Below are 26,745 nucleotides of genomic sequence, written 5' to 3'. Positions count from 1 at the left end.
CAAAATATGCAACTGGCTATTGTTGTACAACAGATAGTTGGTATATTTTACGTACAGTTAAATGTTTTACTTTGCATGTATATGAACTATTAACAGATGACAATGCATTCAAACTTACTAAATTTTTAAACAGCCTTAAGCAGAATTGTGGATATATTACCCACTTGCTGAATACAAGAGAGCAACCTACAGATGCTATGAAAAAAGAAAATGCCTGCAGACTGTACTGTAAAAGATCCCTTTTCAAATTTACACAATTGTTTACAGGTATATTGGAACATGCCACAGCTTTCTAATTAACATTAGCGGAATAATGTTTTAACATTTTCATGGTTTTATTTTTTACTATGAATTGTTTCTGGGTTTCACCAATAACATTACCTGGAATTATAAAACGAAGCAGTATTTCTAACTGAGCGCTCACACTATTTTTATCAGACTACACAATGTAACTGTGTAAATTTCTATGGAAATTTCTGAATTTGTCACTATTTTTTAGTAGACAAATCAAATGACATGCAGTACCCATAAAACACCAACTGAACAAATGGCAGCTGTTATCTTTAGGAGACATAATGGCTTGTGGTTCTAAACACACATACACATGCACACCTCCAATAACCCTCCAATAACTTTTTTCAGTCTTGCCTTTCAAGCTAGATGATGTGGCTGTGCTGATCATTTGGATTAAACAAACCTTTTTCCTCCTTCAATTAACCACAAGAGAAAAAAATATATCCAGAGAGATAAGGAGCAAAAATACACAAATATAGTTATTGTGCTTTGATTCTTATACTGCACTATACCATAATACGATTTGACTGGGTTTGACTTGTATTATCTGAATCCAAATACTGGTTTATGTATTATGATTTATGGTGGGTTAGGATGCTGAGCTTGTCGATCAGAAGATCGGCAGTGTGGCGGGTCGAATCCCGAGTGCCGCGTAACAGAGTGAGCGCCTGTTACTTGTCCCAGCTTCTGCCAACCTTGCAGTTCGAAAGCACGTAAAAATGCAAGTAGAAAAATAGGGACCACTACGGTGGGAAGGTAACAGCGTTCCGTGCGCCTTTGGCGTCTAGTCATGCCAGCCACATGACCACAGAGACGTCCTCAGACAAGCGCTGGCTCTACGGCTTTGAAACGGAGATGAGCACCGGCCCCTAGAGTTGGAAACGACTAGCACGCATGTGCGGGGGAACCTTTACCTTTACCTTATATGAGGCAAATCCAGACAATTCAGGAAACTTTTCATAAGAAAGCTACATTCTAACAGATGGTGAATCCAGTCTTAAGAGGTTATCGGAAGTTAATGAAGCAATAGATATTCTACTATGTTCTGCTTTCTTGAAAACTTAATTGGCTTCCAGGCAAATGACAAATTATTAATTTGTAGTAATACTTCACACAGTTTTATGTTCATATTACAGGTGAAACTCGAAAAATTAGAATATCATGCAAAAGTTCATTTATTTCAGTAATGCAACTTAAAAGGGGAAACTAATATATGAGATAGACTCATTACATGCAAAGAAAAATAGTTCAAGCCGTGATTTGTCATAATTGTGATGATTATAGCTTACAGCTCATGAAAACCCCAAATCCACAATCTCAGAAAATTAGAATATTACATGCAATCAATAAAACAAGGAGTGTACATAGAACAATATCGGATCTCTGAAAAGTATAAGCATGCATATGTACTCAGTACTTGGTTTGGGCCCCTTTTGCAGCAATTACTGCCTCAATGCGGCGTGGCATGGAAGCTATCAGCCTGTGGCACTGCTGAGGTGTTATGGAAGACCAGGATGCTTCAATAGCGGCCTTCAGCTCTTCTGCATTGTTCAGTCTCATGCCTCTCATATTTCTCTTGGCAATGCCCCATAGATTCTCTATGGGGTTCAGGTCAGGCGGTTTTGCTGGCCAATCAAGCACAGTAATCCCACGGTCATTGAACCAGGTTTTGGTGCTTTTGGCAGTGTGGGCAGGTGCCAAGTCCTGCTGGAAAATGAAGTCAGCATCCCCATAAAGCTCGTCTGTGGAAGGAAGCATGAAGTGCTCCAAAATCTCCTGGTAGACGGCTGCGTTGACCCTGGACTTAATGAAGCACAGTGGACCAACACCAGCAGATGACATGGCTCCCCAAATCAACACAGACTGTGGAAACTTCACACTGGACTTCAAGCATCTTGCAGTGTGTGCCTCTCCATTCTTCCTTCAGACTCTGGGTCCTCGGTTTCCAAATGAGATGCAAACGTTGCTCTCATCAGAAAAGAGGACTTTGGACCACTGAGCAACAGACCAGGTCTGTTTTTCTTTAGCCCAGGTAAGATACCTTCTGACGTCGTTTGTTGTTCAGGAGTGGCTCGACAAGAGGAATACGACATTTGAAGCCCATATCCAGGATCCGTCTGTGTGTGGTGGCTCTTGATGCACTGACTCCAGCCTCAGTCCACTTCTTGTGAAAGTCCCCAACACTTTTGAATGGCCTTTTCCTGACAATCCTCTCCAGGCTGCGGTCATCCCGGCTGCTTGTGCACCTTTTTCTTCCACACTTTTCCCTTCTACTTAACTTTCTATTAATGTGCTTTGAAACAGCACTTTGGGAACATCCAACTTCTTTTGCAATTACCTTTTGAGGCTTTCCCTCCTTATGGAGGGTGTCAATGATGGTTTTCTGCACAACTGTCAGGTCAGCAGTCTTCCCCATGATTGTGATTCCTACTGAACCAGACTGACAGACCATTTAAAGGCTCAGGAACCCTTTGCAGGTGTTATGGCTTAATTAGCTGATTAGAGTGGGACACTTTGAGCCTAGAATATATTGCACCTTTTCACAATATTCTAATTTTATGAGATTGTGGATTTGGGGTTTTCATGAGCTGTACGCCATCATCATCACAATTATGACAAATCACGGCTTGAACTTTCTTGTTTTGCATGTAATGAGTCTATCTCATATATTAGTTTCCCCTTTTAAGTTGCATTACTGAAATAAATGAACTTTTGCACGATATTCTAATTTTTCGAGTTTCACCTGTACATTTGTGCTTATGTGCTGGCTGGCTGTGAGAATATATTTAGTATTTTTGAACCTAACAATGGCAACTTAAAGCATAATTAAAAGTAATTTACCAAGGATTCTGTTCCAACAAATCCTTCCAGAGGATTTCCATAAAGGAGTCTCAAATTATTAAGGAACTCTGACAAATACATGGAAGATATATAGTTGCCTTTCATATGATAAAATTCAGGAATTTCCTTGTTTCATTTCCACGAAACAACTTTGTAACAGTAAGTATCATATATAAAACAGTATCAATTCATGTTATAAAATATTACCAAAATTTAAGTTGATAACAACTGTGCCAATATTAGGGATGTGGAAAAATTTTTGAACCTCCTCTTGGGATGCAAATGAAATAGTATGGGATATATTATTCTCAGACTGACAAATCTGCATATTTCTAGTTAGTACTACAGAGAAGGCAGAAACATTTTCAAAGATAAATTGAATAGTGTCAGGAATTTTGATAAGTACAAAATAAAATAACTATTTTGATTCCAGGGTTAAACCAGCTTGCAGTAGTGCAGCACACTTAGCTGTTGTCGTCCAGAAGTCAGTCCTGATTAAATCTTTCAATTTATTACTGTTTTGTTTGATCCTTAACTTGAAGGTGCTGTAGAAAAAGACAGTATTTCCATCTTACCTTAACATCTGCAATAAGAGCATCCTCATCTTCTATGCCTGTGGGTACACACTTCTTGTGTAGAGGCAAAGATTCCAGCTTGTCTACAAGACAACGTAGACCTTCAAGCTCAAACTGTGTTAGGTGCACCTTCTTGTCTTTATGTGAACAATTGCTGTGAGAATCCCATGTTTGGCCATTCTGGGAACCTCGACTGGATTCAGATTCCATGGAGAGTGTTCTCTTAAGACTTGGCAAACTTCGACACCCTCTACTTAGTTCATCATAGTCTAGATTAGCACCATTGGCTACCGGGCTGGTAAGGATTGACCGTCTGGTGACTGGGCGACGTGATTCCTTTCCACCCACAGCATCGTCTTCATCCACATTTCCTGACTCTGAGTTACACAGTTCCATATCTGTATACAGAGGAAGGAGTAATATCAGACTAAATATGTTTGATTTTTGGGGGGGGGCAGCATTAAGTAAAGGTGAATGTATAGCTAGGTTTAAGTCATAGTATAATCTCTTAGATCTCTTTGTGTGAGACCCTTTTCTTGGTGTGGCAGTACCTTCAAAGGTTATCTGTTACAATCAAAAAGTGTATATGTGTGTGTATAATGTAAAAATCAGAAAAATGAAAGAAAATAGCAGCTCTTACCCATATTAAGTGATTCCTTCTGAAAGTCCTTGGTCAAGTGGGAACGGTTAGTGATACAGTAGACATAGCGTTCTAGTACATACCAGCACATTTCATAATAAAAGGGATAACGAAATTTAATTGGGACCTGTAAAGGGGAAGGATACAAAAAAACCAGCATTTCTTAGACTATTAGTTATGCAATTTTCCTAATACCCCCCCCATTTTTCTCACTTAGTCTTATACAGAAATGCCCCAGTATGTAGAAAATTACTGTCTTATCATTCTCTCAACGAAAATTAATTCATACTTTACAATTCAGTGTGGGGCCAGTGGCATTTTTTCCAGACTCTTAATTAAAATATAAACTTATTAAAATTAGCTTTCCTATTGAGGACTTCAAAGGAGCCTATATAATCTTTAAAAAAGATCTAGGTCATCTTAACTTCTGTCCCATATAAACTAGAGAACATTATTAAGGATAGCTCAATGTGCATAAAAGTTAAACATTAAAGAGTGATGAAGATTTTTGATCTGAAGAGCAACTAAAGGAAAAAAAATCAGCATGGCTTTTATAAAGGAAAGGCCTTGCTTCATTAGCTTTTTAGAATTTCAGCAATTGCTGAGTCTTTCTACATGGAGACACCCTTTTTACAAATAACATCGCTCTTTCATGTTCACAGAAGCCCTTCGATCCAACAGTGTTGATAGAAGATGAGCTATATTTTGCTCATGTTATAATTTCACACTCTTCTGAAAGGCTTCTCAAACTTCATGAACCAATGAGATGGAAAGAGATTGTAAAACCTGTCTCCTTTTCTGTGTGAAAGATGATCTTATAGATAAAATTGCTCTTACCAGTTAAAATTTTTATCTAAGCTTGTTAATATGGTCGTGTTTAGACATAAAACTTTTCCAGACTTCGGAAATGATATGCTGCCAGCTTATAGACTGGTAACTTATTGAATGGATAGCAGAATCAACTATACTACACAATACAAAGTAATTTATCTCAGAGGATTTGTCTTGATGTCAGTGATTATTATAAAACATTTGGAATCAAAGGTAATCACTGAAATAACTAACTTGAAGTGAGCCAAGATTACTTAGCACAATAAAGCCTTAGCAGAAACATCAACTGGTGGCATAATTCAGCAGTGAAAAATAAGATTAAAAAAATCATATGGAGAGTATCAGAATTCAGTTAAACATAGACTGAAAGTAATTTCTGCTCTGTATTTCAGATCAGTACTAGACACTGGATAATAATCAACAAGCCTATTATTATAATGCTTCATTTCTGGCCTTTCAGGAGTAGCTGATATGATAGAAACTGACTCTGGGATTACATGACCTTTTGATTTAATCCAGTTAAGTGGATCATCTGTGCCCAGTCATTATGGGCATCGTAAATAACAATTACAATTCAAAAATATACTTTTGAATATTAGAAAAGAATGTGGCTACCTAATGTAGACATCTATACACTGTTTCTCTTATTAAGTCATATCCCTTGAAATCTTAGGGTTTATTAGTTTACCTAGTGCTTTTGTGATTGTAAAACTGAACTTTAATAGGGATAGTGATATTCCATAATGTGTAAGTTATACAAATTTGAAAAACATTTCTGAAAATCTCTTACCCGTGTACGGTCTTCAATGCTATAGATTCGTAGCTGCATAGGGATGTTGAAGCTGTGTAGAAAATTTCCTCCAAAAACTAGGGTATCCGTAGGAGTATACACAGCATGGATCCAACCTAAGGATCAAAGCCCATCATTCAGATAATCCGAGGTTCCATAGCTGAAAATCTTGTATTTCTAAAGTTGTAATTTACATAAGTTTACACTTCCAAGAGTTGTATTTATTGAACAAAATCTTCTCAGAAAAAAAGTACTCTTAATTCCATTACAAAGATGCAATGACATTTTTTCACCTGAAAATGGAGGAAGGGGAGGTTTGATGTTTTCTAGTTTCTTAGAATAACTGCCTATCGCCCTTCCCTCAATATTTTCTACGAAATTTGCCAACACTGCAGATTGCCCGGTTGACCTAAATGGATAAATACTGTTTAAGTCAGAAGCATTTTTAGGCCTCTGAAGCAAAGGGGATAAAGTGCTTACATTACTAGAGAGATATCACCAGAGACTTAGCTATGTACTTTGGGATGAACACTCTTTGAATGGTGCAGGAGTGTGAGCGGATTTCCAGAAAACACTACAGACTACAGGAACCATTTGTGCTTTAGCCTGAGATGCAGACAACACAGACTCATCCCCAACAGCCTGTGCCTGTCTTCAACAGTGAAAGAACACAGGGCAGAAAACATCCTGCAGCCAAGAAGGCTCCACAGACATTTGCACTACTCAGGTGACCCTGAGGACACAAGATAAACCTCCAAATGGCTTCAACAACTCTCTGAGAGAACACAAATGATCAGCCGTCTGCAAGGAATATAAATCCTTCCATTCCCCACCATCCATTCAGAGCTGAAAAATGTCTTCAACGAAAAACAAGAAAGCCCAGTTGCCTTCTGAAAAAGCACCTTTGGGACAACCGTGACCTGGATGACTTGAGAATCTCCATAGAGACTTACATGGCTATTTTAAACTTAATTTTATTTTAAACTTCCAACCTTTCAGAAAATCAGAACAGATAAAAGTCAAAGGTTATGCTGCTAAAAATTTAGATAGATAGGCTGTAGTTAATCCAAGAATTGTCCATTCAAGTTTAAGCATATCCCAGGCTTAATCAAACCATAAGAAGTACTGTATTATTCTAATTCAACAGTCATATAGTCTTTTAGCAATAAAAAAGATACTAAGAATCTGCTGTTTAGAACTGTTTTTAGTAACTGTGTTTTTACCTATGCAACATTGTTTATATATACCTGAGGGAATGACAAAGGTATAGCCTTGCTTTAGTTCAATACGCTGACAATCTGATACCCTGTCACCAAGGAAGATGTCACCTTGCTTCCCTGATAGTAGCCAGTTTTCATATAATTCTAAGTTCTGCGGAGTGGGTGGGATTAGCCAGAAGATCTGCAAATAGAAAAAGGAAAGTTAAAGGTGTCCTTCAGAAAAATCAGCTATTAAATCCAGATTAGTATTCTAAATTATGCAATATTTTGCTGAAAATTGGTGACCTACATATTCCATCAATAAGCTTCCTAGCTAAAAATTATTTCACATTGTCTGTATTGCTTCTGATAATTTTCATACAGGCAAAAGTAAATGGACCAAGTGCGGAGAAGAAGAAACCTAAGACTCTACTGCAGTGATGGTGAACCTTTTAGAGACCAAGTGCTCAAACTGCAACCCAAAACCCACTTATGTATTGTCGGGTGCCAGGTGGGCGTGGCCCATTGGGTGGGACTAAAAAGTTTAATCAATTCCAACTTTGCAAGATCTTTTTTCTTCCCGCAAGAAGTTGGAATTGATTGATTGATTGAACTTTTTTTTTTGCACATGGCAGCGGAGGCCTAAAGCGAAAAGGTTTTATAAAACCCAGCTGAAGGCCTAGGACTTTGGTGAGGACGCGCGTGCCCTCAGAGAGGACTCTGCGTGCCACCTGTGGTACGTGTGCCGTAGGTTCGCCACCATGGCTCTACTGCATGTTTGAGACTTTGCTAATTTGTGCTAATTGTGGATGTTTAGTGGATAGTCAACTTTTAGAAGGGCAGATCACCCATTTAAACTGAAATAATGCTCAAGCATTAGGAATAAATACAGTTAAAAAAAGGTAACTGAAACCATTTAGCAATGTTCCAATGTCTGATCTTTCTTACATGTTGCTTATCACATTCAACCAATCTGTCTCTGTTCTTCAAGTACTCCTCTCTCTCTGCATACTGGATCCTCAGGGTAGAGCTTTTCTTCCCAGAGGATTGTTCTGAAGTATTTTATCAGCATTTCATCTGCAGCCTGGTCCTGTCCTAGCTACCCCAGGGTGGCACACAAATCTTTCAGTTTACAACCTTCCCTTTTATAATATGTTACTAGATGCCAATAATCACTGCCAGCAGTTTGAATTATATGGAGATTGCAATTTGTATGATTGTTATTATATTACAAAGAGTCCTCAACTTACGACCACAATTGGCACTACAACTTTCATTGCTAAGTAAGGCACTTATTTAGCAGGGGTCCCCAATGTCGGGGTCCCCAATTCCATGTACTGGCAACCGGGCTGCAGCATGCCAGCAACCGGGCCCTGCAAACGAACCATCCACAGGATGCACGCAACACACAAAACCACACCCCCTCCAGTCTGCAGAAAAAACTCTCTCTACAGAATGGTCCCTGGTGCCCAAAATGTTTTGTGTGTGTGTGTTTGTGTGTGTCTGCTTTTACAATCTGCTTTATTACGGTTGTTAATAGAATCATTGCAGTTGTTAAATCACTCATGCAGGCTTCCTCCACTGACTTTCTTTGTCAGAAATAAAGGTCGTAAGTGGTGATCAAATGACCCTGGGATGCTGCAACCATCGTAAATACATGCCAGTTGGCAAGTGCCTGAATTCTGATCATGTGATTGTGGGAATTCTGCAACAGTCACAAGTGTGAGGACCACTTGTAAGTCACTTTTTTCAACGCCGTTGCAACTTCAAATGGTCATTAAATGAGTCATAGTCGAGGACTATTTGTATATTATATATAATAACTAAAACAAAACATCACATTACATTGCATATGCAATGCAGAGCCAGTAGCCCTCAAAGATTCAATGTGGCAAAAAGATATTCTAAAGATATTTCCAAACTAACTGCTGTTTGGGGAAAAATTAAAGATACTAAAGTAGATTAATCTTTGTGTCCTCCATTTTTAACAGTGCTGTCTGTATTGTACTATTTACTTCAGTTTCAGATTGGCATAGAAAACTAGCCACTTGGATTTTACTCGTTTATATATACTGTAGGAGTTCAGTGAAGTGTTGAAGAATCCTTATGCGTTCCTTAATTTCTACAGTTAATGCAACCAATTTAAATGGGAGAGATCATTTAGTAAATTTTCTCCTCATTTAGCAACTGTGTCCCATTCTAATGACTTGGTTGTTAAGTAAAATAATTGCTAAATGAATACATGACTGAAACAGAGAGAGAGAGAGAGAGAGAGAGAGAGAGAGAGAGAGAGAGAGAGAATTATGAAGGTCATTGGTTCCTTCTTTCCTACAGTGTCCTGTGTCTGATCCAGTTCTCCCATTTTGCCCCCCTTACAGGTTGGAGAGATTGCTTAAGCTCTCTTTCTGGGCTGCTTTTCTTCACATAGCAGTGATTCCCTAAAAACTGCAAACAAGGTAACAAGCTCAGTTCTGTGACCTTAATTAGTTAATTAGAACTAACTGCCTGAAACTAACATGACTTTAATCAGTTTCACTCTGAAGGCTTCTATTGTCAGGCCCAAATGCATGGATTGGTTGGAAAATGAATTTTTAATCGCCATTTATTATTGTTGTAGTTGTGAATGATCACTAACTGAGGTAGTCACTAAATGAGTAATGGCTGTACAATTAGCAAAACAAATGATTTGAAACAATGAAAACAAAAGTTTTGCAGTAGGACAAAACAGAGATATCTCAATTTTTAAACTTTCTTAAAAATAGAATATTAAATGATTGAAGAACTAGGGATATAAAAGTCTTCAAATAAGCCTAAAAATCTCTGGAAATTTCCATGTTTTAATAAGACCAAGTAAAAATATCTAGTAATGTCCTCTGTGCCAAATGGGTAACAAAAGAATGCTGCAGTTGAATAGCATGAGCAGATATGTAAAGTATTATTTTTCTGATCTTGAAGATTTATACCTAAAAGCAAATTCTTTGCAAAAATGGTACCTATTTAAAAAGAATTAAGTAGTTACACTGATCTCATAGATTGATCTTTTCAATCTACTTAAAAAACTATTTTCTGCATGTATTCTATTTTCCAATATAAACTATTAGGCATGTAATTAATAAAACACACAGTTGTTTCATTAACTATTCCTCATTTTTAAAATTTGCTCTCATGTTCTATTAATTACATACCGTGTAATATATAATAATAGTTACACAGTGTAACTAGTTACACTAAGGCAGGGCTTTTCAACTTTTTCACCCACTGTACCACTTTTAGGATATGGCAACATCCGAGTACCACCAGTCGCCTAGCAAGGTGTCAAAAACTTGGATGACCGGGGGGGGGGGGGGGGGGGAAGGAAAAAAGTGATGAAGTACAGGTAGTCCTCGACTTACAACAGTTCGCTTAGTGACTGTTTGAAGTTACAATGGCACTGAAAAGGTGTCCTCCAAGCCACAGCCAAGCAAGACACCTGCCTGCCCGCCCGGCGGCGCTCTTCCTCCTGTCCAAGGTTTTCATTGTGAGCATTTCTGTTGAGGATTGGCAGCAGGGGTGGGGTGGGGGTGTTTGGTTTTTATTTCTCCCGTCTGCTGCATGGTTGCACCAGGTTTTGGTCACTTTACATGACCCTGGGACACTGTGATCATCATAAATGACCTGGACTGACAGGCATTTTAATTAATTATATTTAGAATTTTTAATTTATTTATAGTTTTTAATTTTAATTTATTGCACAGATGATTTTAATTTTATTTTTATCTTAATTTCTGTACTTATTATGTTTTGTTGTTAGCCGCCCTGAGTCCTTCGGGAGATAGGGCGGGATATAAATCCCATCAATAAATAAATAAATAAAATATGAATCAGTTGCCAAGCATCTGAATGTAAATCACAAGACCCTGGAGATGCTGCAACATTCCAGCTGATCGGCGCTTCTTCTGGGCTCAGAAGTGCCAGGATCAGTGTCGAGCTCCAGCTGGAGCCTGGCGCTGATCCTGGCGCTTCCACTGAGCCCTGACAGCCCCAAAGAAGTGCTGATCCTGGCGCTTCCGCAGAGCCCTGATAGCCCTGCAGCTTCAGCCATCTCTTGCTCAGGCTTGTGCGGAGCTGCCACCGGTTCAGCTCATTCCCCTTCCCCGCTACCACTTTTCTTGGATGGTCACGTATCACCTGCCAGGTGCCAATGTACCACAGGTGGTACCCGTACCGCTAGTTGAAAAGCCCTGCACTAAGGAGTCCTGTTAAAACAGTCCAATAAGTCTGATTCTAGAGTGTCTAAATGAGATGCAAGTGGCTCCTCAAGTGAAATGAAGTATATTTAGCAACTGCCGTGTACTGTGACCATTTGCAGGTTACAGCCTTTTTACTCAAACCTTCTCACAAAAAAGTACATTGCTGAAATGCCACAGTACCTTCCCCCCTCTGAGTATGTGATACCATACTGATGTGCCACCAAAATCTACATGGAAATCTGTGTAGCATCCTTTAACGCTCATCAGGCAATATCTGAAATACAGTAAAACCAGAAATTATGAAAACATAAACTTTATTGAATTAAGTTGCAATACTGTGTAGATGGAATAAATGCTTATTGTTAGTATTTAGTATGCCACTGATATGTTGAATGACAGTATTAATTACCAGAATCTATAGTGTTAAGAATACTCTGTACTGTTGAAACAAAAATGGACAATAAGATTAGTACTTGATGTGTAGTTTTTATTGTATCAGAAAGCCAGTAATAGGAATCTATATCCCTAAGCAGGAAGTTCTTCCTGCTATAATTCCTGCTGTTTCAAACAAATCTATTTTGCCATTCAACAATACAATGTTCATAGATGTTACCCATCCAGTTAGCATTGTTGGAGGACTTAGGAAAGATGTTAGCACGTCTGGCACAGACTGCTGACCTTGTGACAATCAATAAAATATAGAAGGATAGGTAGCAATATAGAAACATCAACGAAAAGAAAGATCTATATATAAAATTTTACTTACTTTTGCACTTTTGGATACTGCATATCCAAAATAGCATTTGTTGATTCTGTCTGGCTTTCCTTCAGATGCCTTGGCCACATATTGTCAACCCAATCAATTAAATCCACCTGGAAATATGTATTAAATCAAGATTTATGTTTGTCACAAACAAATGTTCGATATCCTTCTGCCAAAATATTAAACAGGTATCAAAGATTATGCCTCAAGGTTCAAGATATAGGATATTTCACTAAGTATCAATTAGTGAGGCTCTACTCATTCACCCTTTATTATTACACTGATATATTCTGTATTCATGAAGAATTAGCTATGAAATAAGATATACAATAATATCTTAGAAATTTAAATGCATGTAACAATCACACCCCTCACAAAACAGAACAGGTTAGTCAGGAGTAAATATCTCTCACCTACGCTGATGAAATATTACAAAAAAAAAAAAAAAAAAAAAAGATAGATCCTCTCATAAAGACCCTAACTGGAATTGGAATTTCTGTTGCTAAGTGATGCAGTCATTACATGAAACATCACATGACTGCCCTGCTTAGTGTTGGTAGTTTCGGCAGTCCCATTGTGGTCCAGAACTGCACTGTCATTGGAAGAGGATCTTGCGCTTTTCCTTCACTGTGGCAGTCGGCTCTGCTTAACTCCCTCCACCTACCTATCCCACCCACCCCCATTTTTGCCCTTTTACCCACCCTGCACTCTGCAACCCCTGCTGCCTTGCACTTCCCTGTCCCTGCCACTCCACTTGCAAAAGTCAGCTTGGGGCGGCAGGGATGCAGGATGAAGCATAGGGTGTGTGTGTGTGTGTGTGTGTGTGTGTGTGTGATGGCAGCGTGCAGTCTCTTCACCTCCCAGCATAGTCCAGTTCCTCTTTATGGGAGTCAATATAAAAGACTGTTGATTCATGAGGCGAATTCTTTGCCTGGATTTACTCGAGTTTCAAATGGCTCTGTGGTAAACAGATAGTAAGGCCCTAACGACCAGTCATGAGATGACTTCACTATAGGGCCTTCATTGTCTAAAGAAGAGTCAGGTGAGAGTCTTATTGGAGGGGGAAAAATTGTAATCTTAGCTTGACTGTTTCCTTCTTTATAATCTTCTATTACTCCAGTCTCTTCGTCAACAACCACCACCTTTTGTGAGGGCCATTTTAAGTATTTAAATAACAATAACAGCCCTTCTACTCATCTTCATAATCATCCCTTCCATCCTCCTGCAATAAGTACTTTACTAACTGGCTGCCTGTATTGCAGTTGGGAGAAGTGAAATGAATTTTGTGAGATCAGATACTTGGAGTTCCATCATTAGTTTACAATCTTTTGTTACTGGCATGCTGCAGTAAACTTAGCTTGTCATGGTCAAACCACAGCTGATAATAATGTGGTGTGCTTCAATTAAAACAAACCTCCTACCCAATACTTATGGAATAAAATTTAAAATTATCAGTTGGAGCTCACATACAGGGAGTGCAGAATTATTAGGCAAGTTGTATTTTTGAGGATTAATTTTATTATTGAACAACAACCATGTTCTCAATGAACCCAAAAAACTCATTAATATCAAAGCTGAATATTTTTGGAAGTAGTTTTTAGTTATAGCTATTTTAGGGGGATATCTGTGTGTGCAGGTGACTATTACTGTGCATAATTATTAGGCAACTTAACAAAAAACAAATATATACCCATTTCAATTATTTATTTTTACCAGTGAAACCAATATAACATCTCAACATTCACAAATATACATTTCTGACATTCAAAAACATAACAAAAACAAATCAGTGACCAATATAGCCACCTTTCTTTGCAAGGACACTCAAAAGCCTGCCATCCATGGATTCTGTCAGTGTTTTGATCTGTTCACCATCAACATTGCGTGCAGCAGCAACCACAGCCTCCCAGACACTGTTCAGAGAGGTGTACTGTTTTCCCTCCTTGTAAATCTCACATTTGATGATGGACCACAGGTTCTCAATGGGGTTCAGATCAGGTGAACAAGGAGGCCATGTCATTAGATTTCCTTCTTTTATACCCTTTCTTGCCAGCCACGCTGTGGAGTACTTGGACGCGTGTGATGGAGCATTGTCCTGCATGAAAATCATGTTTTTCTTGAAGGATGCAGACTTCTTCCTGTACCACTGCTTGAAGAAGGTGTCTTCCAGAAACTGGCAGTAGGACTGGGAGTTGAGCTTGACTCCATCCTCAACCCGAAAAGGCCCCACAAGCTCATCTTTGATGATACCAGCCCAAACCAGTACTCCACCTCCACCTTGCTGGCGTCTGAGTCGGACTGGAGCTCTCTGCCCTTTACCAATCCAGCCACGGGCCCATCCATCTGGCCCATCAAGACTCACTCTCATTTCATCAGTCCATAAAACCTTAGAAAAATCAGTCTTGAGATATTTCTTGGCCCAGTCTTGACGTTTCAGCTTGTGTGTCTTGTTCAGTGGTGGTCGTCTTTCAGCCTTTCTTACCTTGGCCATGTCTCTGAGTATTGCACACCTTGTGCTTTTGGGCACTCCAGTGATGTTGCAGCTCTGAAATATGGCCAAACTGGTGGCAAGTGGCATCTTGGCAGCTGCACACTTGACTTTTCTCAGTTCATGGGCAGTTATTTTGCGCCTTGGTTTCTCCACACGCTTCTTGCGACCCTGTTGACTATTTTGAATGAAACGCTTGATTGTTCGATGATCACGCTTCAGAAGCTTTGCAATTTTAAGAGTGCTGCATCCCTCTGCAAGATATCTCACTATTTTTGACTTTCCTGAGCCTGTCAAGTCCTTCTTTTGACCCATTTTGCCAAAGGAAAGGAAGTTGCCTAATAATTATGCACACCTGATACAGGGTGTTGATGTCATTAGACCACACCCCTTCTCATTACAGAGATGCACATCACCTAATATGCTTAATTGGTAGTAGGCTTTCGAGCCTATACAGCTTGGAGTAAGACAACATGCATAAAGAGGATGATGTGGTCAAAATACTCATTTGCCTAATAATTCTGCACTCCCTGTATGTGCAGTCTCTTATATCACCATCTCACTGGAAGTCAAATGGACTTAAATATACTTTAGTACTGCTAGTGAAAGAATCAAGTTTTTTATTCTTCCGAGCATTTTTCCTGCAGGTACGGGGTCTACTTTTTCGGACTAACCAAATGTTGACCCATCGGCTGCAACAGTAATTGACTGATTGGCTTGTTGCCTGATGTTGTGGGCTGAGAGGGAATCACTGGTCATCCAGGTAGATTTGGATGCCTAAGGCAGGACTCCTGGTTTCTAACCTGGAACCTTAACAATTAGATCAAAGTGGCTTGCTAAAAGAATGAGAGTTAATGCTTATATTTAAATACAGGCTGATTTCTCATACTGTAATTAATTTCTAATAATGTAATTAATGCCACACATACTGCAAGCTATCAGTCACAACTTATTTTTATTTTAACATGAAAAATTTCCTCCAGGGACAATATATTTAGTTGTTTATATAGTGAGGGTTTTTTGTTAAGATTTTTATTTACAATAATGCCTAGAAGTACATTTTTAGTTAGCTCCCAGTTTTCTTATGGATGCAATTCATGGTGCTGGTTATCACCTTTAACGCCCTAAATCAGGGTGTCAAACTCAATTTCATTGAGGGCCGCACCAGCATTGTGATGCCCTCGGGGGGGGGGGCGCGGGCGGGCGGCATGGCCCATTGGGTGGGCGTGGCTGCGGTGGTCAGGGCAGACTGGGTGGGCATGGCCGGGGTGGAAGTGGCCACCTCGATGTTGCTCAGGGGGATGACTCTGGGGGCCGGGCAGGGTTGGGGTAGATCCAGGGGGCCTCTGGTGGGTGGGGCGGTGGGCAGGAGGCTCGTCCTGCAGGGCGAGGTGAGGCAGGACAGGGTGGGGATGCCATTGCTGTGGGGCAAGGCAAGGCAGGGGCTGGGCCGGCTGCTACCTGACACCATCAGCCCACGCACACAGAGGCCAGCGAGTGCATGGGGGCTAACAGTGTCCGTCAGCAGCCACAGCCTGCTGGTCCCTTGACCGGTGCCCTCTGGGGCTCCGCAGCCCGCTGCGAGTACTGGGCCAGCCCTCCAGCAGCAGGTGGAGAAGGGGAGGCGCGTGATGCAGACCGCCGGACGCGCCTACTCCGTCCCATCTGTTTTTGCTTGCACTTGGGAGAGCAGGTCGCTCCTGGTCATCTCCTCAGCCCCCTTGCAGATTTTGCCCTTGGCCCGCGTGTGGAGCCTGTTCCCTTTGCACACCTGACGCACTTGGCCTCACCTCAGGCTGGCACTGCCAGTAGCTTGCGCAGGTCCATTAGGCCACTGCCACCGCCCAGAGCATCTGGCCCACCCAGCTAGCAAGCTCAAGTAGAGGTGGTAGAGTATGCCCACGCCCAGCAAGCAAAAGGGCACCCCGAGTGGAGAAAACCGGATCCCCATTGGCGCCATGGCCCCCTAGTCCCAGCTAGGATTGTGTGCCTCTCCATATCTGCTGGGCCTGGTCCGCCATGACTCTGATGGTGATCTGGCTTTCCCCGCTTGGCCTTTTGCCTGCTGGCCCTGGGCGTACTCTACTACCTCTACTTGGGGCTTCCTAGCCGACCGCTTTGCCTCCTTTGTGCTGGCCTGGCCTGCAGCTCTGGGCAACGGCCTAAGGGACTGGCGTGAGTGGCTGGCGGCCGCAGCAGGTACCAAAGTGCGCGAGGGGAATGCGCTCCACCCGCAGGCCAAGGGCAAGACCCTTGAGGGGGCTGAGGAGATGACCAGTGGCGACCTGCTCTCCAACCAAAAAGAGATGGGAGAGAGTAGGCATGTCTGGCAGCTTGCATCACATGCCCCTGACTCTGTGTGCTGCCAGTGCCGCCACAGCGCTGCCGCTGGAGGGCCAGCCCAGTATTCACAGCGGGCTACGCAGCCCCTGCTGCCAGATGCCGTCGGCCCCCCATGCGCTCACTCGCTCCTGTGCGTGTGACTTGGGGTCCGCCGGGCTGGCTGGGGCTGGAGCTAGGGTGGCAGGGGCCAGTCCCTTGCTGTCTCCGGGGCATCCCCAGGGACCAAATATCAGCTGCCCTACTTTGTGGAACATTGTCCTGCTGGCAATTTGCCAGGTCTCCACCCTTCAAGCCATTTGAAAGGCTGTTAAGACTTGGCTTTTGACTGAAGTGCTGGGATTGCATTGGTAGTAGGCATGGAAGGATGGTAGTTGAACTTGCTGTGAGGCATCCCAGTGGGCATGACTATGGCATGGGGTATTATTTTGTTGCTTTCTGTTTATGGTTATTTACTAGTTTTATGGTCGTTGTAAGTTGCTTAAGATGAATGGCCATATAAATCTTTTAAATAAATAAAATCTACTATGTATAAACAGGGAGCAAATGCAACATTCGCTAGCACTGATGGTGTTACCTAGTCAGATAATAAAACATCGGCAGGCAAACAACCAAGCTCAGCGAGCATCAAAGATTCCATATATCATACTATCATCTACCCTATAAAATTAACAAATATTAAGACATAAAGCACATTCAAAATCCTGACAAAATACAATCAAAATAAAACATACCAATATGAATTGGTAAGAGATGATACAAAGGAACCACCATTTTTACCACTGTATTTGTCAAAAGCCAAATGGAACAGAAGGGCTTAACTAATTTCTTAAATGACAGAAAGGAGAAGGTCATGCTAACCTCAGGGAAAAAGAGAAGCCAATAGGATTGTGCAACCATGTGAAAGGCTCATCTTCTCACTCTTGTTCCCCAAACTCAAGCTTAAATTGAGACTGTACCCAAAGCAAATGCAGCCAGGCAGAAATGTTTCCCATTCCACTTCCATCTTGCACTTATCCACTCACAGCTTTACTCCCAAACATCGATGCCAGCAGTATTCCAACTGCCTGTAATAACTGAGCCCCACCCTGTTGTTTTCAAGGATGTCTTAACATCCAGCGGCATCCGTACCCCACCCAGGCTCTTGGCTTACAAAAGAAAAGGCTGCAGGAAAATAAGGGATAAGAACAAATCTATCTAATTGGTAAAACCCAAAATTAAAGTTTCATCTCCCCCCCCCATCTCAACTCCAGAAGCGGTTTTCAAGTAAAAACAAAAGTACTTATGTTTTTTTTTCTTTTATCAAAGCAGTCAATTTAGCCATCTCTGCTAACTCCATCAACTTTTGCAGCCATTCGTCCATTGTGGGGATCGAAGTGTCCTTCCATTTTTGTGCATAAAGTAGACTTGCTGCCGTCAACATATCTAACATCAAAGTTCCAAATTTTTTTCCAAGTCTTTTTCCATTAAAAGTTTCTGGTTTTATCTTAATATCCACTTTAAGAATTTTCTGTATTAGAATATGAATCTTACTCCAATATTTCTTTCCTATACACATGTCCACCACAAATGATAAAAAGTCCCTTCTTTACATTTACATTTCCAACATTCATTTGAAATACCTTTATACATTCTTGATAACTTCTCTGGTATTAAATACCAATGGTACATCATCTTATTCTCCCATTGTTTAAGCATTACATTATATCCAAAGTTCCTTGCCCACTCAATCTTAATGCTTTACATATTCACTTTCCAAATTCAAATTCAATGTTTTATAGACCTTAGTAATAATATGTTCATCACTACCACACTGTAAAATTCCCAATTCATTTTTAACAAAGTCAAACCCATAACTCTTTTTGTCTAATTTAAATCTTTCTTTCAGTTGTAAATATGTAAACTAATGACAGACATGTCTTTCTGATTCTAGCTCTTCCTTAGACTTGAGGGTAGGATCATCAAAATTAAAAGATATTATTTTACCATAAGTCCACTAATCTGGCTTCATCACCATTTCTTTTCTAAAAAAGTCTTCCTGGGGACGGACGCCCAAAAAAAACCTATGTTATATTTATTCCAAACTCTTAGAATGGCGCTTCTAAGAAAATGGCTGTTGAAATCAACATTTACTTTAACCTTGTCATACCATAAATAACCGTGTCATCCAAATCTTAATTCATGACCTTCTAGTTTACAGTATTATGTATTCATAGAATGAAGGCTATTGCTAAGCACATTGATTTGTGCTTTAGAATTGTAAGCCGCCCTGAGTCTTCGGAGAAGGGCGGGATATAAATGGGATTTAAATAAATAAATAAATAAATAAATAAATAAATAAATAAATAAATAAATAAATAAATGTAAAAAGTTGAGGTTTGATGTTGTTATCTCATTCTACTGCACCAAAAGGAGTCAAAAGTCAATGACTTCCCCCCTCCTTTTCTACACTCTTCCTTTCCCCATACCATTTGCTTTTGTATGTTTGTATTTTATATTATAAACTAATAAAAAATGGAAATGGCCAAAAAAAAAAAAAAGGAAACTGGGATAACGGCAAACTGATAGGGAAGCGGAAGCAGACAGGGCACCTGGAGATTGGCAGCTATTCCAGGCAGACAAGAGGATTATCAGTCAATTGCCAGGACCACAAGCTAAGGTGAGCCGCCTATCGTGGTAGGATTCCTGCCTGGATCCTGGAGCTTTCCTGGGAGCTTGACAGCAACCATATTGAGGCAGCACTTCATCCCAATTAACGTAAGAACTTTTGGAAGAAGGCAAAGGTTGTATGGCACTTTAAAAGACTTTGGAATTTTTATTAAGCATTGTATTAAATACATACTTACATGGAAATATGCTAGATGGAAATATAACCATACCAAATCTTTAAGGGTGGGGAGCAATTGCCTATTGTTGGGAAAGGTGTGTGCTGCAATAAAGCACTGTGTACAGATCTGCTATGCTGTGGTGTGTCCAGTCCTTAGAAAATAAAGATCCCTCACCTAAGGGTAACCCTCCATTCTTGAGTCCAAGATTTCCAGCAATCTGATATTCAGGATCAAGGGTGGGACATTATGATCACAGAGAGAGAAAAGCCCATTATCCCCTCATTATTCCCATCAGCATTTCCCTCTTTCTATTGCTGTAGAAGACCCCCCCCCTTACATTTTAAGTACACAATTAAAAATGCATTTAGCAGCTCAATAAGTTACTCAAATATTACCTGAACCAATATGGCTTAAACCATGACCCAAATTAATACTGTGGACTCCCTCATTTGTTTAAATGACCTTCAAAATAAAAAAAAAGTACTGTCAATGAAAGAAAAACACCAAACTAACCGTAGTTGGCCTTTGCACCAGGTTCTCAAGCCGGGTATGGCTGAATTCTAAGCTGATAACATTGTATAGCTTCTCTCGTTCTTCCTCTGGTGTTTCATAGTAGCGTGCCCACTGAGCCATGGTCATCTCAATATCCCTTTGTGTGTTTACGTCCATGACATCCACCATCCTACGACTCCCTACCGGTTGATAAGATACATAGATAATTAATTAATTTCCAGTAATACTGTCTAGCCCAAGAGAGGCAGGAAGACACCTAAAACATGGTTTTTAAAAAGGGTGGGAGGAGATAAAGGGCGTATAAAGGACAAGATACAGAATAATTATCCAAGGCCTCCTGATTGAGAGGTGCTTAATTTAAAACAAGCATTTTTCAATTTTTTTTTCTTTCAAGACCAGGGATTACTTCACAATTTAAAAGTTCTGCCAAAATTAAATTCTACACATAAATTACATACCAGCTTTTATCCTGACCTGCCAGTTTAATTTAGAAGAAAAATGCATAATTACCTACATAGAGTCGTACATCACCCACACTAAAGTCTGGATCGGGCATCCTGAAACAGAAAAAAATGTGTAGCAGTCACACTGTCAGTATTCACAGTTTAATGCTGTGAGTCTTTTATCTCTCTCTCTCTTACAAGTCTGCTTCAAAACTATCCATCATGAAAAACCAGAGATATAACCAAGCTCAATTTCTTACTTTTCTTTGAAGCCTCCAACACAATTTACCATTTTATTTCTCTGAATAAACTTTTTCAGTAAAGAAGTACTTGAACTGTGGATAAGCGGTTCCATTCTTGGCTGAAGCAGCTCTTGCTGCAAAGAGGTAGTGGATGAATTTTGAACAATTCTGTAATATTTATAGTATCAAGCCTTGTAAAATTGCACATTGTCTTATTTATTGATTGAGCACTGACAACATGAAACTTCTGCTTTATGACACGTAGGAATGTGAAATGAGATGCTCTTCCTATCAAGTGAAGTACTGAAAATTCTTTAACATTCAGACAAGATTCATATTTGGCTTTTTTTTTGGTCAGGAAGTGGAATTCAACTATTCGGGACCTGACACACATCCTGTTAAAATGCATATGCAGTCTTTACCCAATATACACGTCACAGATAAGATTCAGCACGTATCTAATCTACCTGTTGACACTGAATTTTACCTCTACTACTTAGCTTTGCTTTCCTAATAGAATTATAAGAAAGTGAAGACTTTTCTTCCTTATCTACTAGGGAAGAAAATCTCATTGTAAGCCAAGTGCATGAATGTGGAAAAAAATTGTAAATTGATTATGTAACCGAGTAACTGAAAGAGAAAAAAAAAAGGATTGAGAGAGCATTTGAAAAACCTCTCTCCATGGAACCCGGTCCCTGGTGCCTAAAAGGTTGGGGGACCTCTGTTCTAGGCTGTTCAATAATATACTAGGCTAGGATTAGATGTGGGATGGTTGCAATTTATACAGGTGAAACTCGAAAAATTAGAATATTGTGCAAAAGTTCATTTATTTCAGTAATGCAACTTAAAAGGGGAAACTAATATATGAGATAGACTCATTACATACAAAGCAAGATAGTTCAAGCCGTGACTTGTCATAATTGTGATGATTATGGTGTACAGCTCATGAAAACCCCAAATCCACAATCTCAGAAAATTAGAATATAACATGCAATCAATAAAACAAGGAGCGTCCATAGAACAATATCAGACCTCTGAAAAGTATAAGCATGCATATGTACTCAGTACTTGGTTTGGTCCCCTTTTGCAGCAATTACTGCCTCAATGTGGCGTGGCATGGAAGCTATCAGCCTGTGGCACTGCTGAGGTGTTATGGAAGACTAGCGGCCTTCAGTTCTTCTGCATTGTTCGGTCTCATGTCTCTCATCTTTCTCTTGGCAATGGCCTATAGATTCTCTATGGAGTTCAGGTCAGGCGAGTTTGCTGGCCAATCAAGCACAGTAATCCCACGGTCATTGAACCAGGTTTTGGTCCACTCCTTGTAAAAGTCCCCAACACTTTTGAATGGCCTTTTCCTGACAATCCTCTCCAGGCTACGGTCATCCCTGCTGCTTGTGCACCTTTTTCTTCCACACTTTTCCCTTCCACATAACTTTCTATTAATGTGCTTTAATACAGCACTTTGGGAACATCCAACTTCTTTTGCAATTACCTTTTGAGGCTTTCCCTCCTTATGGAGGGTGTCAATGATGGTTTTCTGCACAACTGTCAGGTCAGCAGTCTTCCCCATGATTGTGATTCCTACTGAACCAGACTGACAGACCATTTAAAGGCTCAGGAACCCTTTGCAGGTGTTATGGCTTAATTAGCTGATTAGAGTGGGACACTTTGAGCCTAGAATATTGCACCTTTTCACAATATTCTAATTTTCTGAGATTGTGGATTTGGGGTTTTCATGAGCTGTACGCCATAATCATCACAATTATGACAAATCACGGCTTGAACTATCTTGCTTTGTATGTATTGAGTCTATCTCATATATTAGTTTCCCCTTTTAAGTTGCATTACTGAAATAAATGAACTTTTGCACGATATTCTAATTTTTCGAGTTTCACCTGTAGGAACTCTTGATAATTATCTAGATATTCCCTTTGACAGCCAATTTTGAGTACATATGGGTGGCCAGGATAATATAGGGATGCTATCAGTATACTTTACACCCCACTATCTTAAAAACCTCCTATTAAGGTAGTCAAGATGAATGAGCTTTCGTTTCATTTCTTAAAATTCTTGTCCTTTTCAAACAGATATCTGGCCCCACCATGTTGAATGATATATGCTGGATTTCGTATTCTGCTTGGGTGGAGCTAATGATCTGAAAGTGAGCAAAGTCAATTTATCTTGGTTGCCAGGGACATCACTCTCTAGTCAGTTTTACATCAGTGCCCTGAATAAAACCTTAGCAGAGCGAACAACTGGATGAAATGGTCCAACTCTGCCATCTGCTGGTTTCTAATAGTTTCTTCTAGCAAGATCAAGTTAATGTCTACTGTAATTTACTTTATTTCTATCCTGCCTTTATTATTTATGTGAAGATGCTCAGAACAATTGCTTCTAATAGTTCAATTTCAAGAAAGCAATATGTTTCCTCAAACGTTATCTAAGCTGAATGGGCTGAATAAAGGAGATATTCAATCCAGGCAAAATGGGAGTCCTGTTGACGGATACAAAACTGCATTTGAGGAACTGAAGTTCCGTTTTGGTTTGGAAGAAGCTGCACTCCCTTTAAAAACAGATCCATAGTCTGCTGTTTGATCCTCAATAATAACAGATGTGAACTACAGCTAAGAGCCATTTGACAAGTACAGTTAATGCATTAGCAACAACTCTTCCTTAGCCAGAATCACATATGGCAGTACCATTGCTTACATTCTCTCTTAACTACTGCAATGAACTCAATGGGGAAATTATCCTTGAAAAATGTGTAGAAAAAGCAACAGATACACAATATAGCACTAAATTAACTAATACCAAGTAGAGCAGACATGTCAAACTCGTTACGTCACATGATGTCGCTAGACATATTGGGACAGTTTTGCCATTGGCGGCAATGGGGTGGGTGCGGCTTCTGGATGACGTGTCCGGCCCACAGGCTGGCAGTTTGACACCCCTGAAGTAGAGGGTTCTACTTGAACCAATGCAACTGGATCAACAGCATGGATTCTCAAATATGCCTGCCCAATTAAGAAAGGAAAAAAAATAACTGCCTCAGTGATTAATAAAATGGGCTTTGATGGGGTCAAAAAATTGAATTATTATTGAAAGTACATGCTTTTATGGGAGGATTGTTTATTTTAGCAAGAAAGATAGTCTTTTATTTAAAAAATGAAATCACAGGATGTAAGACCTAGAAGGGTCCTTGTCAATCTAGTTCAAACCCTTTACTGGAATCAACTTTTTCACTGGCAATCTTCTTCGCTGTTGAACAATTCTTATCATTAGGATATCCTATCCTCTGGACCAATCCTGTCCTGACAACTCTTTAGACACTTAAAGACAGCAATTGTGTCCTCTTACAGCCTTCTCTTCTTTTTGCTAAATACACAAAGTTCTCATCGTTCCTGGTAAAGTTTTTTCCTGCAAATCTCTTATAGAAATGCCAAACTTCTGAAATTTCTTTAGGCTTGGTGGAGCAGTGGGCTAATGCCTCCTTAAGTAACACCAGCTGCCTGCAATTACTGCAGGTTCGTGTCCCACCAGGCTCAAGGTTGACTCAGCCTTCCATCCTTCTGAGGTAGGTAAAATGAGGACCCAGATTGTTGGGTGCAATTAAGCTGACTTTGTAATAATGCCGCTTGGGGGGGGGGGGGGGCGAAAGCCCTAATAAGCAGGCATATACATAGAATGAAGGCTATTGCTAAGCACATTGATTTGTGCTTTAGATGGTAAGCCGCCCTGAGTCTTCGGAGAAGGGCGGGATTTATATATATATATATATATATATATATATATATATATATATATATATATATATATATAACAATTTGTTTCTCATTAGCTGGCTGAATGGCAAATACAGTCAAGAAAACAATGAGGCTTTAAGACTATCAACTTAAGAATGCTGGGATCCAGTGCTAAGTCCAGATCCCAGTTTGCATAACACTAGTCTAGAGATAATTGGCTTCCTCCAAGTTAACAAATATAGTTGCATTATTTGTGTTATCTATCACTTTGTTCCAAAATTCATGACTGGACATTTGTCCAACCTCTACAGATCCAGGGGAGGCATTTTAAGGACAGGATTGTACCCTTTCAAACTGGTATATATTATTCCTCACTGAAATGAGGCAATAGTTTCTATGTAGATTTACTATTTCTGATAGAACTGGCCAGTCATAATGAAGCAGGCAGCAAAAATCTGGCCTGATCCTCCAAAACATTTTATTTCAACAGTAACTAAAAGTGGACTCACAAATTATGATCAGTAACCTTAAAATCTCAATAGATCTTACACTAAATATGGCATCTAATTTGAATACATGTAATTATCTTTAACTTCAATATTATGTGCATTAAAATAAGCTTTAGAATAGTCTGTTGAGTCTTTTCCTATGCTAGTCCCATCTGCCATTCTCAGAAGCTTGGGAAAGCACAAACAAAGCATTCTGGCCCAGTAACACATTATCTCATCAGGGAAAATAGCGACTTTGTTTAATATCAAACTGTTATTGTTCCTCCACTCACTTTATTCCGAGACCATCGCAATTCTTGAAGATCAAAGGATCTCTTAAGCCACCACGTTGAATGTACTCCACAGTGAAGTCTGTTCAAAATAAATAAATAAATAAAAAATGGCTGGTTAGAGAAACCTCAAAAGAGAGCTGGAATGAAAAGATAAGAGGGAAAAATAAAATGATTTTGCCTACTTAATTACTTCCCTATTTTTGGAAAAAAAATTGTTATTAGCAAACTTAGGATTCTATTGGCACAGATAATGAAATATAACTTTACAGATATACTAATGAAGAGCTGGCTTATTCATTAAACATATCTGCTATGTACTATCCAGAACTGTTGTGGGGAAAATAGGTAAGATATAAATATTTTAAGTGTATAATTGAGCTGGACAAAGAGACATATGAAAATTCTTAGCCACATTATCCACTATAACAGATATATATAACCTGGGGCACCAGGGCTACATAAAGGTCCCAAAGACTTGTGTGACCTAAAATTCTGTCAAAATTATAATTTTTTATTACAACAGAAGGAAAAAATATCCAAACATAATACAAATGAACTATTCATTACAGTTTCAAATAGGGCTTTTAATTACAATATGGCCTGGACTCATGGCTCCTGCTCAAAGAGCAGTTGGCAGATATGGCTAGGAGGACCTTTGCATATCTTTGGTGTGCTAGGAGGTCCTGCGCACAGCAACTCACCCCCTTGTAACCTCTAGGTTAGACAACTGTCACATGCTCTACATGGGACTGCCCTGAAGACCATGAAAACTTCAACTAGTGCAGAATACGCCTATGTGTGTGGTAAATGTGCCAGATACAAGGCACATGTAACACCACTTCTGTGCATTGGTTGCCAGTGTGCTTCCGGATGCAATTCAAGGTGCTGGTGGTTACCTTTAAAGATCTAGATGGCTTGAGATTGGTGTACCAGAAAAAACTCTTTTCCAAGAGTCTCTACTTGTCCAATTAGAATTAACAGAATGGGCATGCTGCAGATCCCATTAGTCATAGCGTGTCAAGTAGCAGAGATCAGAAGATGAGCTTTTTCCACAGTGGCCCCTGCTCTATGGAACAGCCTCATTTTGGAGATTTGAATGACTCCAACTTTACTAGGCTTTCCTAAGCCCCTAAAAACCTATGTTACCATGCTTGGGGTGCTGAATGTGTTATGGGTCCTGTTTTCTGACTGTATTGCTAACTGGC

At 39.9% G+C, this 26,745-nt stretch overlaps 1 protein-coding gene across 4 annotated transcripts in view; it reads right to left on the bottom strand.

Annotated features, from left to right (window-relative positions):
• The window catches only part of KDM2A (lysine demethylase 2A), a 76,619-nt gene that overhangs the window by 17,360 nt on the left and 32,514 nt on the right, over window positions 1-26,745 (bottom strand). For 2 of the 4 annotated variants that reach the window (XM_083356752.1, XM_083356753.1), the window contains 9 exons: window positions 25,541-25,619; window positions 20,842-20,888; window positions 20,332-20,510; window positions 12,166-12,272; window positions 11,580-11,673; window positions 7,219-7,372; window positions 5,972-6,087; window positions 4,351-4,477; window positions 3,711-4,108 (listed from right to left, as the gene is read on the bottom strand). In XM_083356752.1, coding sequence (XP_083212878.1) covers window positions 3,711-4,108; window positions 4,351-4,477; window positions 5,972-6,087; window positions 7,219-7,372; window positions 11,580-11,673; window positions 12,166-12,272; window positions 20,332-20,510; window positions 20,842-20,888; window positions 25,541-25,619 — 1,301 coding nt within the window. Of the gene's footprint in view, window positions 1-3,710; window positions 4,109-4,350; window positions 4,478-5,971; window positions 6,088-7,218; window positions 7,373-8,118; window positions 8,294-11,579; window positions 11,674-12,165; window positions 13,624-15,177; window positions 15,462-20,331; window positions 20,511-20,841; window positions 20,889-25,540; window positions 25,620-26,745 lie in introns of those variants that run through there. The other 2 variants (XM_083356754.1, XM_083356755.1) reach the window with 2 other exon arrangements.

The sequence above is a fragment of the Vipera ursinii genome (genome assembly GCF_947247035.1).
Source record: "Vipera ursinii genome assembly, chromosome: 1".
NCBI lineage: Eukaryota > Metazoa > Chordata > Lepidosauria > Squamata > Viperidae > Vipera > Vipera ursinii.
Note: the sequence above shows the minus strand (reverse complement) of the source record. Positions and strands in the feature narration are given on the sequence as shown.